At 43.9% G+C, this 14145-nt stretch overlaps 1 protein-coding gene across 1 annotated transcript in view; it reads right to left on the reverse strand.

Moving 5' to 3' along the window:
- Positions 1-1739, reverse strand: part of ccdc43 (coiled-coil domain containing 43) — a 6406-nt gene extending 4667 nt beyond the window's left edge. The window contains exon 1 of the mRNA XM_024012586.2: positions 1531-1739. Within this exon, the coding sequence (XP_023868354.1) occupies positions 1531-1704 (174 nt within the window). The 5' untranslated portion in view covers positions 1705-1739. The remainder of the gene's footprint in view (positions 1-1530) is intronic.
- Positions 1740-14145: the final 12406 nt, after the last annotated feature.

Genomic DNA, 14145 nt, shown 5'->3' on the forward strand with positions numbered 1-14145 from the left:
ATAGTGTAGACATTGTTAATGTTGTAAATGACTATTGTAGCTGGAAATGGCAGATTTTTTATGGAATATCTACATAGGCGTACAGAGGCCCATTATCAGCAACCATCACTCCAGTGTTCCAATGGCACGTTGTGTTAGCTAATCCAAGTTGATCATTTTAAAAGGCTAATTGACCATTAGAAACCCTTTTGCAATTATGTTAGCACAGCTGTAAACTGCTGTCCTGATTAAAGAAGCAATAAAACTGGTCTTCTTTAGACTAGTTGAGTATCTGGAGCATCAGCATTTGTGGGTTCGAATACAGGCTCAAAATGGCCAGAAACAAAGAACTTTCTTCTGAAACGCATCAGTCTATTCTTGTTCTGAGAAATGAAGGCTATTCCATGCAAGAAATTGCCAAGAAACTGAAGATCTCATATAACGCTGTGTATTACTCCCTTCACAGAACAGCGCAAACTGGCCCTAACCAGAAAAGAAAGGAGTGGGAGGCCCCGGTGCACAACTGAAAAAGAGGACAAGTACATTAGTGTCTATTTTGAGAAACAGACGCCTCACAAGTCCTCAACTGGCAGCTTCATTAAATAGTCCCCGCAAAACGCCAGTCTCAACGTCAACAGTGAAGAGGCGACTCCGGGATGCTGGCCTTCTAGGCAGAGTTCCTCTGTCCAGTGTCTGTGTTCTTTTGACCATCTTAAATATTTTATTAGCCAGTCTGAGATATGGCTTTTTCTTTACAACTCCGCCTATAAGGCCAGCAACCCGGAGTCGCCTCTTCACTGTTGACGTTGAGACTGTTGATGTTGAGACATTTCTCAAACGTTCAACCTTCCAAATTCTCTCAACAAGAGGGGTGAACAATTGTGTCATGAACAGTGCTTGTGCCCATAGACATAGATGTGGCGCTCACGCGCATTTTCCCCCAATGCTGAAAGAGGGCCACTACTTTTCTTTCGACACTCCCACATTGAGCTGCAGCGACCCCCTTCTCCTTTGAGAGCAAGTGGGAAGGACGTAGTGTCAGTGAATCGTCTGATAGTATAATGTGCTATGTCAGGTGTTGCCAACTTTTGGAGCAGCCTACTGAGCATGTAGGCTTTCTCCAACCCTGATCTAACAAACTTGATTCAACTGAACCTGACGAGCAGCTGATTAGTGAAAACAACTAAATCCTGCAAACGGGTCGGTACCTAGTAGCTCTCGAGGCTTGGCCACCCTGCTGTATGTCATGAACCATCTGTTTGTCTGAAGAGTTTCACCTAAGTCTCAACATGGGCTAGCCGGCTAATAATAGAAAGGGTCTGGATAACTTCAGGTTTGATTCGCCTAACCCCCATCTCCAAATATGGCTAATGGTAGATTGGCACATGTCGCCAACGTTGTTACCAGTTAGTTATATGGGAACAGATCGATTGTAGTCACTCAGTTGTTAGTTAGCGTAGTTAACACCCACTTGTAACCATTGAGCACGTTAGCCAGCTATTGACTAACTTAGCGCGGCGCAAGCATGGCATGTCTGCCCGCTATATTTACCAAAAACGCAGATAGAATTCCTAGCAGTGCGTCCTCCTTCTCTTCGTCACTCTCCTCCTCTTGAAGTATTCCTAAAATATAAGCTCCATACACCTCCTGGTCCACTTCTAAGGAGTCTAGTCGATCATTCAGCCACTTCTCAAACTCCCCGGCATCTGCCATGGACGCCGCCATCTTGGCCGTTCGGGGTCTTCCACACCCTACAACTATCCGCGTGTATCGCCTGCTAGATAAAACTTTAGCAGAATATGGTTGCTGCCTGGTACATTGTTTTAGTGATTGCCAGTAAATAATTAAGAATTTACATTATTGCATTTAAGGAGGGGTAATTAATCCACTACGTAATCAATTTGAAATGTTATTCATTCGTTCATAGACGTTAGAATTCTTTAAACATCTTCATGTGAGATTATGTGACCAATTGATACATTTAAATTATATCCGTGAATCAATCGGACGTAGTTAACACACCCCTATAATAAAATGTTTATGAGATTGTATCATGGTATTCTATGAGATTTGAGAGCCCACCGCCCTGACTCAGGTGACGTGGAAATATGTGATTCTATACTTTTCACCACTGGGTGGGAGTATAGGACATAGTCTGACTTTTTAGTCAAGTATATTTTTCTCCAGTTTTACAGCCTAAAAAAGTTTATATTTTCAAAAAAAAGAATCTCTTATCTGACATGCTTGACCATCTCACATGCTTGACCATCACCTGGATATGCTGAAATATTGTTGTGCATTTAAATGTATCTCTGACTCTGGACAATGTTTCCTGATCACTAGTTTCTGCTCCCAGTCACACTAACTAGTACTGTTCTCTGTTGATACTGGGACAAGTAACGCCTCCCAGCTGTAAATACATTGAGGGTTTCCGAGGGGATGGTCTCACCCTGCCTTCAGAGAGTCCTCACTGTGTTTGGGGTATCAGTTAACCCCTTATCTTCCCTCCCTCCCTCCCTGCTTCTCTGTAATGGTTTCGCACGTCGCTGGTCTTGTAATAATGAAGTGTGAGGCTTCTGTGCTGCCACGGGGAAGTTGCCATGTACAACTGCACCCTTTAGTCTCCTCATGGCCTATATACATTTAGCCAGATCCTGACATTGACGTGAGCGAAGTTTAAATTCAACATGCAAGGGCCTAGTCTACTCCACACACAAACACACATTTTTATTGGAAATTGGGAGTAGCATGTGTTGTGGTCTGGTTTGGTTTGGAGAGGTCATTGGGGTAGACTGGTTACACAAGTGTGTTGTTGCAACTGTTGTGTTCTACAGGTAATAAACTCAGCAAAAAAAGAAACGTCCTCACTGTCAACTGAGTTTATTTTCAGCAAACTTAACATGTGTAAATATTTGTATGAACATAACAAGTTTCAACAACTGAGACATAAACGGAACAAGTTCCACAGACATGTGACTAACAGAAATGTAATAATGTGTTCCTGAACAAAGGGGGGGGGTCAAAATCAAAAGTAACAGTCAGTATCTGGTGTGGCCACCAGGTGCATTAAGTACTGCAGTGCATCCCTCCTCATGGACTGCACCAGATTTGCCAGTTCTTGCTGTGAGATGTTACCCTACTCTTCCACCAAGGCACCTGCAAGTTCCCGGACATTTCTGGGGGGAATGGCCCTAGCCCTCACCCTCCGATCCAACAGGTCCCAGACGCGCTCAATGGGATTGAGATCTGGGCTCTTCGCTGGCCATGGCAGACACTGACATTCCTGTCTTGCAGGAAATCACACACAGAACGAGCAGTATGGCTGGTGGCATCGTCATGCTGGAGGGTCATGTCAGGATGAGCCTGCAGGAAGGGTACCACATGAGGGAGGATTTCTTCCTTATAACGCACAGCGTTGAGATTGCCTGCAATGACAACAAGCTCAGTCCGATGATGCTGTGACACACCGCTGCAGACCATGACGGACCCTCCACCTCCAAATCGATCCCTCTCCAGAGTACAGGCCTCGGTGTAACGCTCATTTCTTCGACGATAAACGTGAATCCGACCATCACCCCTGGTGAGACAAAACCACGACTCGTCAGTGAAGAGCACTTTTTGCCAGTCCTGTCTGGTCCAGCGACGGTGGGTTTGTGCCCATAGGCAACGTTGTTGCCGGTAATGTCTGGTGAGGACCTGCCTTACAACAGGCCTACAAGCCCTCAGTCCAGCCTCTCTCAGCCTTTTGAGGACCGTCTGAGCACTGATGGAGGGATTGTGCGTTCCTGGTGTAACTCGGGCAGTTGTTGTTGCCATCCTGTACCTGTCCCGAAACAGTGTTTAAACCCTTTACAATGAAGATCTGTGAAGTTATTTGGATTTTTACGAATGATCTTTGACAGGGTCCTGAATGAGGTGTGATGTTCGGATGTGCCGATCCTGTGCAGGTGTTGTTACACGTGGTCTGCCACTGCGAGGACGATCAGCTGTCCGTCTTGTCTCCCTGTAGCTCTGTCTTAGGCGTCTCACAGTACGGACATTGCAATTTATTGCCTTGGCCACATCGGCAATCCTCATGCCTCCTTGCAGCATGCCTAAGGCACGTTCACACAGATGAGCAGGGAACCTGGGCATCTTTCTTTGGTGTTTTTCAGAGTCAGTAGAAAGGCCTCTTTAGTGTCCTAAGTTTTCATAACTGACCTTAATTGCCTACCGTCTAAAAACGACCATTCCACAGGTGCATGTTCATTAATTGTTTATGGTTTATTGAACAAGCATGGGAAACAGTGTTTAAACCCTTTACAATGAAGATCTGTGAAGTTATTTGGATTTTTACGAATGATCTTTGACAGGGTCCTGAAAAAAGGACGTTTCTTTTTTTTGCTGAGTTTACACTTGTGGTTGTTTGTGTGCTATAACTGAAGACAAGGTCAAGAGAGATTGAGACGCTATGGAACAGTATGTATGTTTGAGAGAGAAGGAGACATGACAACGTGGCTGGCATGACAACAGACTGGCACTGTCTCAGTCTCATCTGAGCCAGAGAGGCCTAGAGTCGGCCCATTGCGCTCTCCACAGTTCCACGTAGCTTAAGGACGGCTGTCCTATTTTTTCGAGGGGTTGTGGATTGATGCGAAGTGACGAGTGCCGCGAGCCGCTGAGTGGGTGGGCATCCACATGCTTGGCTCCACAGGCAACCTCCCTCCACAGAGACCCCACTCACGCACGGACACCGACATGCATGCACACGGAGGCAAGCACACACACACATATGCACTCATGCGAGCACACACTCTCCTATCTTCACCCCCCCCCCCCCCCCAATGCCACCGCCCTAAAAAGGCCCTATTGTCACTATTTGCAATGTCCTCCCTGTCAACATCTTCTCTGCCCCGGTGTCAATGTGACAGCACAATCCAGCCCCTACTACAGTATTTATCATTTTGGTACAATTTTCTTAAGTATGTGTTGAATTTTAAAAACTCTTCGAACAATACACCAATCTGGTAACACTTGATACGCAGCCAGTCTTACATTCAAAACCTTTCATTGTGCATTCATTTTGTTTGGAGACATTTTTCACCACACAGCCATTGATCCCAAAAAAGTTTACTGCAAAATATAATGAGTACTTTGGTTTAATCATCAAAACACAATTTAGTTATCTTAACAACCAGTTAATCCAATAGCAATTTTTTAAAATTGTTATTTGAATGTAGTATGCTACAGTACTGTAAATTACAGTACATTATGCTGTTTTCACATTAGGCAATACACTTGCACTACCGATTAAAATTGACTGAACATCAAATTCCCATCATTTCTATCCCATGTGTGATCAAAGGTGTGATCATTAAAGACATATTTCACAATGTAACAAATTAAATACATGACAGAAACATCATGTTTAGCAGGCACTAGTTTGCATGAAGACTGTCTTGAGTACTTGGCCATAGGTACTCATCGAAATTGCAGTAATTATCCTCATTGTTCATGCACCTGGGGAAAAACATTTGGTATGGCGAATCCAAGCCTGACATAGGTCTGGATTGATGTTATTGCATGCCTCACCGATGCCCTGAAGGAGGGTGGTACGTTTATGAGGATAGCAATCGTACATCTTCCATCTGTATTGTAATCGTGTATTGTATTTTACTGTATGGTGTTGTACTTTTGTATTGTAGTGGTCCTGTATGTGGCTCAGTTCAAAAGAGCATGGCATTAGTGACACTAGAGTTGTGTGTTCAATTCCCACTGGGGACACATACCAAAATATGTTGACTGTTGCCACTGTGGATTAAAGTATCTGCTATATAAATATATATAATAATAATTTGGGGGGAGCTTATATTTGTCCTGTTACATACAGTCTGTAATGGAAATGCGTTTTTTGCATATCCCAACTCCCCCTGAGATACCCGCAGGGAGTGGGGTCACGGCCAGGGTCGCCATTGTACATCACCTCTGGAGCAATTAGGGTTAAGTGTGAGCTAGAAAAACAAGCATTTTCCTGCACCTGGTGTAACATACTAATCTGTGTACGCGACCAATACACCTTGATTTGAATACATCAATTCAGATCTTTTCCAAATTTACTGTGGTGTAAAATCATTAGTCATCATCATAGCAGTACATTCGAGTATATATCATACTATTTATGTGTCTACTTTAGAGACATACATTTTGATTATCTATTGTAGTTCTCTAAATCTGTAGCAGACAAACCAGTATACATGTCAAATCTATAGGTTTACCAAACATCTAAGTGATCATCAATTAAGAGCAGCCCCCCTTTATTTCCTGCAATTCGAATCATTTTGTCATGGGGTTGCAGATAACATTTTACAGTTTTAAAGCACTTTTTCTTGCAATTCTCTACATTTTGCCATGTCTAACATTTTGCAGTGACTCAAACATTACAACAAAATCTATGGGCTCAAAAACATAGCTAAAAATCATTAGCGTACATGGACTAGTTAATCTGGACATTTATGACAAGATAAAGATAGTTCTTTAAGCTACGCAATGACTGACATGACAAGAGGAAAACTGATGGTGTACTACCCAGTTTCCAAATTGCACCTTGTGCATTCTACCATTACAACTTTCAAGAGTAAGTTGAGTTCCTTTAAAAACAGAAGGTAAAAATAACACTATGAAGCACAGAGCCAGAGCTCTGGCGTCATGTATAGCATGTTACTGTACAGCCACTGCTTTCCAATTTAGCCGCTTATCAGTGTCCAAATCTGCTATTTTGAACCTGTATACAGGTAGAGTATGAAGAGCCACATAATAGCAAATGTATTTGAACAAAAAAGAAGAGAATCATATCAAAAGTAATGGGAGGCGTTGCATTGTGAAAGGCACATACTTTATATGAACATGTATAGCATTGTGAAACATGTACAGTTGAAGTCGGAAGTATACATACACCTTAGCCAAATACATTTAAACTCAGTTTTTCACAATTCCTGACATCTAATCCTAGTTAAAATTCCCTGCCTTAGGTCAGTTAGGATCACCACTTTATTTTAACAATGTGAAATGTCAGAATAATAGTAGAGAGATAGTAGATTTATTTCAGCTTCTTTTTCTTTCATCACATTCCCAGTGGGTCAGACGTTTACATAAACTCAATTAGTATTTGGTAGAATTGCCTTTAAATTGTTTAACTTGGGTCAAACGTTTCAGGTAGCCTTCCACAAGCTTCCCACAATAAGTTGGGTGAATGTTGGCCCATTCCTCCTAACAGAGCTGGTGTAACTGAGTCAGGTTTGTAGGCCTCCTTACTCACACACGTGTTTCAGTTCTACCCACAAATTTTCTATAGGATTGAGGTCAGGGCTTTGTGATGGCCACTCCAATACCTTGACTTTGTTTGTCTTAAGCCATTTTGCCACATTTGGAAGTATGCTTGGGGCCATTGTCTTTGGAAGACACATTTGCGACCAAGCTTTAACTTCCTGACTGATGTCTTTTGAGATGTTGCTTCAATATATCCATCATTTCCCTTCCCCATGATGCCATCTATTTGTGAAGTGCACCAGTCCCTCCTGCAGCAAGACCCCACAACTGATGTGCCACCCGGCTTACGTGTTGGGATGGTGTTCTTCAGCTTGCAAGCCTCCCCTTTTTCCTCCCAAACTAACGATGGTCATTATGGCCAACAGTTCTATTTTTGTTTCATCAGACCAGAGGACATTTCCCAAAAAGTACGATCTTTGTCCCCATGTGCATTTGTAAAGAGTGTCTGTCTGGCTTTTTTTATGGCGGTTTGGAGCAGTGGCTTCTTCCTTGCTGAGCGGGCTTTTCAGGTTATGTTGATATAGGACTCGTCTTTACTGTGTATTTAGATACTTTTGTACCTGTTTCCTCTAGCATCTTCACAAGGTCCTTTGCTGTTGTTCTGGGATTGATTTGCACTTTTCGCACCAAAGTACAGTCATCTCTAAGAGACAGAATGCGTCTCCTTCCTGAGCGTGATGACGGTTGCGTGGTCCATGGTGTTTATACTTGCATACTATTGTTTGTACAGATGAACGTGTACCTTCAGGCGTTTGGAATTGCTCCAAGGAGAACCAGACTTGTGGAGGTCTATCATTTTATTTCTGAGGTCTTGGCTATTTTCTTTTGATTTTCCCATGTCAAGCAAAGAGGCACTGAGTTTGAAGGTAGGCCTTGAAATACGTCCACAGGTACACCTCCAATTGACTCAAAATTATGTCAATTAGCCTATCAGAAGCTTCTCAAGCCATGACATTATTTTATGGAAATTTCCAAGCTGTTTAAAGGCACAGTCAACTTAGTGTATGTAAACTTCTGACCCACTGGAATTGTGATACTGTGAATTATAAGTGAAATAATATGTCTGTAAACAATTGTTGGAAAAATTACTTGTGTCATGCACAAAGTAGATGTCCTAAGCGACTTGCCAAAACTATAGTTTGTTAACAAGAAATTTGTGGAGTGGTTAAAAAACGAGTTTTAACGACTCCGACCTAAGTGTATGTAAACTTCCGACTTCAACTGTATTTCTAGATGAAACACCAATTAAGATTGTTGAAAAAGTGACTGTATGATTTTGTGTGTTGTACTTAGTCAGTTGAAAATGTGCTTAGAGTTTGAAACAACTGCCTTTTTGATGATCTGTTTTGAGTTTTGTAATAAAAGTTATGGAAATTAACCACATACTTGTGAAAATTTCACCAAAGCAATAAAAAAATCCGTAAAAACAACAGCCAATTTACAACATTAGTAAATAACATACCAATGTGCTAAGTTGTGGTATAGCCCTGTGGATTTAGTTTGAGATGATATACATTAGTCATGTTATTGTGATGATCTTAAAATGTGTTTTGATATGGTATAGACGAGATTTTGGCGGAATAGTGTCATTTATCTGCAGGACAGGTGTGCCATAGTGCAGGTTTGATTGGATTGGCCACAGAAAGGCAGTGCTGGTTGCTGAGTCACTCCTGTCCTGTTGCTCCGTGGCTCAGTAGCTCTTTGGTCGATCAAATGGTAGCCTAGAGCAGATACGTTCACGGGAACATTTAGCTGTAGGACAGTATGTGATGATGAGGGCAGTTGTTAATAGTTGTTGTGAGGTTGAGTCTGATGTTGTTGGCAGTCCACCCCAATCACCCCTGGAGGGACACGTCTGCACTGTCTGTCTGTCTGTTTGTCTGTCGATGGTTCCCTCCAGCTAGCTCTTTACTCTGAATTATAGCAATTAAAAACCCACCACATGAGCGAGAGCGGAGAGAGAGAGAGGTCATGAATATGCAGCATTAACTGGACGTTGTCCGGGGAGACCTCTCTTAGAGTTCTGAGGTTTCCTTTCTCCAAGTCATATGGACACACAAAGACCAGTTGACAGCGCTTCCCTTCCGTTTTGTGCATGTGGCGCCCCGAACGGGGTTGGTGAACTTTCATGACCTCCTGTAGTGAGAGGAAACTTTTTGTCGTCGTGGCTTTGGCAGCCTGCCTCGCTGGCCGTGCCAAGTGAACTCCTGCCTACCGCATCCCTATTGGGGGTCGAGGGGGAGGAAGCTGGGTGGACATTTCTAGACCTAGATGACCAAGAGGAAGAGGGCAAATATTTAGCCCTGCCACTGGATCAGGCCATGTACCCCCTGTCTCTCCCCTGGTGCTCCTCACTCTGTATTCAGAGTCACGGATCTCATTTCTGGGGGTAATATTTCAAGCGGGCCACAGATGTGGAATTAAATTGAAGACCTGGCTTGGAATGGGGCAGAGGGTAGGTGGAAAGGGCAGGCTAGGAGAGCGGGAAGGGAAAGGTTGTGCTTATATAATGGTTAGGGGGTTTGGTGAAGTGATTTCTGCAAATGTCACCCACATCGTATGGTCCAGAAAATGGCTAAGGGTGACCATTTTCCACGCTCATTGTTATACTTTAATGGTTAGGAGGGTTTGAGCACCTGGAATAGCCAGAGATCAAAATATGGTGCAAAATGTACGGTTATATTTACAGTGCAGCCCCTGATAGTGCCAATATTTAGGTATAAGAAGCTTTGATGAATGCAACCAAAGTTCCACATTGCACAAAAATGACAGAAGAGACAAAATGTCAGGTTTACCAAAACTTCTGTAGTCCACTGGACACAAAACACCTATAGGGATAGACAGACAAGTCCCTCATCTGAGTATGACTGGAGGAAACTACACATCTCCACACTCATCAGTTCAGTCTACGGACGCAAAAAACTGTTGACATTCTGTAATGTCTCTCTGATTTATCATGAACACGTTTGTCCATGAACACACACAAGCCGACTCATTACAACGGTGATTGTCTTTGCACGGTGGATCGCTAAATGCATTTTGCTTACGTCGTGCTTTCTTCGCAAAAAGACAGCAGCTAACAGACTCAGAGGGACAGGGTCACGGTGACATCTCACCGGCTCCGCAGTTGTTTACACACACGTGCAAATATTTACCCTGATGTGTTGCACATCACGGCTTTGCTCTGCCAAGGCTTTGCTCTGCATCTGCCTTAAGGTCTTAAGATTTCCATCATCTGAGTCTGATGATGAGAAGATGATCGAGTAAGAAACGCCTCCCGAAGAGGCTAGACAAATCAGAGGTCATTTAACCTTGACTTTGTAATACAGAAGATATGCGCTATGATGGTTCCATTTTAATTCGTAACAAGCTGCTATCTTCATCCAGGGCTATACAGGGACCAGACGACCCTTAGAGCTTCACCCTCTAACCTCTCCCAGCTAGACAGAACAGGAGAGCCCAAGGTCAAAGAGGGAGTTGGAAGAGAAGCAGGTGGTATTGATGTAGCTTCTGTCTACAGTTCTACTGGGTGAGTGGTGAGTGTTAGTGCATGCTGCAGTGTATTGTCTGTCTGAGTCTAGCCTGTCGGTCACGTCTGCTCCCGGGCTCAGTCAACCCTGCACTACTGGTGGCCGTCACACACACACAGCGCTGCGCAGTCTCACACCACCTGTGCTGTCTGTGACGTTTTATCTGAGCTGATCTGTCTCTACAGCCTCACCACTTCCTCGTCAACCTCTGCACTTAGCCATTGAGAGGAGGGTTTGCTCTCTGGTGAGTGGAAGTTAATCTCTCTCTCTGAATTTTAATAGTGGAGCATTTAACAAAGACGATTACATTCATCAACCCTGACCTCACTGTGGGCAAACTTTTCTTTAGCCCCTACAGTGCTCCGTCTTTAAAGCCAATACTTGCTTTGTGCAAGGTCTGATATTTATTTTAAGATCGCCTCGCTTTATATACTATCTGTGGGTGAGTGAATGTGTCTGCCTACCAGACCTTTCTCCTGTTGCCTTTACATTTGTGGTTTTACAGCCTAGTTTTGTCGTCTAACTTCAAAAGTTTGGCGTTAACGACTGTGAGGTCACGGTTGTCTCAATTACTGCTCATTAGTTCCGATACCAACTGGTGACAAATGTTATCAGAGAAAACATCTTGCGCTTTCTCTCCTCCCACCTCCTTGTGGTTAATTACCCCCTCAGGACGTACTGTCATATGGACTGGTATCTATCGATGGCAGACAGCCCGGGCCCAGCAGTTATTAGAACTTCACACTCGAGTTGAGGAACACAAAGTTCAGGGGACATGTCCACTTCGATTGGTTCATTTGATTTGAGTGGAGCCCATCGACATGGCGGGAGGGCGGCGGGAGACGATAATGCATTTATTTATAGTCGGCTAGGCTGGGGTGAGTAAGTTCTCCAGACAGAACCCGGTTGGCTTGGTTCTTAATACATGAGGTTCTAACGGAGCACAGCTTTGAGAGGCTGGTGGTGGAGGAGAGGAGGCAGCCAGGGTTGGGGGTGCTGGGGAGCAAGGGTGGGTTGGGGGGCTGCTGTTAGGGGGCCAGGATGAGGGTGGGTTTATGCGTCACAGTGTGAGGGTGTGTGGCTGATATGCCAGTGTATCTCTCACCTCCTGGCCTCATGAGTGAGTGACAGAGTCACAGGCCACTACTGTCTGTCTGGCTTTTTTGTTCCCTTCCACAATAGCTCGGTCTTGTCAGATATAGATACGCTTCCTGTCTGTCACTTTAACACTGATATTTTCCCTTCTTTTGTTTAAATGGCTAATATACCGTAGTGTTTCCATCGCCTGCGCACTCGCTTGGGCATAGGTGTGTAAGTGTGTATGTGGCCTATGAATTTGCTTTGGAGTGCATGCCTGTGTGTGTGTGTTGAGATAGTGATCTGCTGACGGCTAGGCTGGTCCCTCTGATGCCCCTCTGTCTCCATAACACTACCCCTGACACGCGCTGTATCACCCACAGAGAGAGATAGGGATCTGATCCGGCCTCTCTGCAGCCTGCTACCCCGCTGTCTGCTCCATAATAGAGCGGTCCTTTAAAAGGGCTTTAGCACTAAACCCCACTCCCACCTTCATCTCTCTCCCCCCTCTCTCTTTCTCACTCTCTCTCTTTCACTCTCTCTATATTTCTTTCTCTGTCTCTTCTCTCTCCTCTTCTACCTCTCTCCCTCTCTCGCCTCTCTCCCCCATTCTCTCTCTCTGTCTTTCTCTCCCCGCCCTTCTCTCTCTCGCTCCCCACCCTTCTCTCTCTCTGTCTCTCTCTCTTCTGCTCTCTTCTTTCTCTCTCTCTATCCCCGCCCTTCTCTTCTCTCTCTAGTTCTCTTTTCTCTATCTCATCACCTTTATTTGTGCGCCAGAAGAGAGACATGTAATACAGGAAAATTGTAGTCAAGAGCGACTAGCTTTGATTCCCATGCCTCGCGCCCCCATGTACTATCTTTGCACTAAAATCCAGAGGTATTTTAAAGTCTCCAAATATCCCCACTATATTCTCCAATATATCCATGACATTCATGATTTCCTTAAGCGTGGTGCCGTGAGGTGAAATAAGTTTTGGGTGAGTGTGATTTCTTTCGGTCTATAGAGGTATTATAAGACCGCTTCGTGCGTTCATTATACTCTACCTCCATCTCTAGCTCTCTTTCTCTTCTTCCTGTCTCTTAGCCTCTCCTTTCTCTCTCTCTCTCCCAACTTTAGGGCTCTCCTCTTCCATCCCTCATCTTCTCTAGCTCTCACCTTTATCCTGATCCTCCGTCTTCCTTCTCTCATCTCATTCATTGCATTCTTCGCAGGGGTCTTTATTGGCTGGGACTTTGCTGTTACCTATTGCCTAGTGATGAGGATAGGATACTACACTAAGGTGACGCACGATTACAGTAACATTACACTACAGTAAGTTATCACAATAAAATGACATTCTTGAGTTCTATATTAATATAATAAACATGTGTAGTAAACAAATGTAAAATATGGTTATAAGCACACAAAGTTAAAAATAAGTAAGCATAATTATTGGGTTGTATTTACCAATGGTGTTTAGTTTTAATCACCGCCACTAGAGGGTCTCTGCCCTTTTTTCTCTTGCCGTGGCAAACACAAGGTCCACATTCTCTGCTACTTGTGAATGGCAAACAACTGTTGGTAATTTCGTCGCCACCCAAAAGTAGATATGGGAGTTTACTCAAATTGGATTATGCTTTTCGAGTTCATTTGTAGGAATCCTGTGTGATTGAGGGATAAGTTAATGTGTCTCTATTTGAGTCCAATACAATTGGGCCAGGAGGTTAGGAAAAGTGCACCGCCTTCGGTTTCCAACCTCAAAATTTTGGTGGCAGTGTGCACAATAGCCTGTCTTCTCTTGAGAGCCATGTTTGCCACACGAGACTGAGCGGAGAGCCCTTTCTCATAAATAGCCAAGAAGACTAATGCTCAAACTGGAGTCCTTGTAAACATCATGTCAAGCTTTTCCCTCTTAAGTCTTGGGTCAGTCACAGTGTGCAGAGTATTTCTGCCACTGGGCTGTACTCTTCGTTTAGGGGCCAAAGAATAGCAGTTCGTAGTCACCTTTTGCTCTCGTTTTTTCTCTCCTCGTTAATCACTATTTCCAAACTGCTGTCAAGTAATTATCTTCTTTTGTTCTTCTCATAGAACTTGGTTGGGTCTAATATGTAGCACTGTTGTACATGGGCTACTTGTAGGAGTGTATTGTTTTGTTGTTTGGTGAAACCCAGAGTCGCCTAGGACAGACGTTGCATTAGGGGACTCATTCCTCAGGTTCACATCTCTCTGGTAGGTGTTTGTTTGAGTTAGGGAAGGTATTGTGAGAATGCTCGC

This window comes from Salvelinus sp. IW2-2015, linkage group LG20, assembly GCF_002910315.2.
Source record: "Salvelinus sp. IW2-2015 linkage group LG20, ASM291031v2, whole genome shotgun sequence".
Classification (NCBI taxonomy): Eukaryota; Metazoa; Chordata; class Actinopteri; order Salmoniformes; family Salmonidae; genus Salvelinus; species Salvelinus sp. IW2-2015.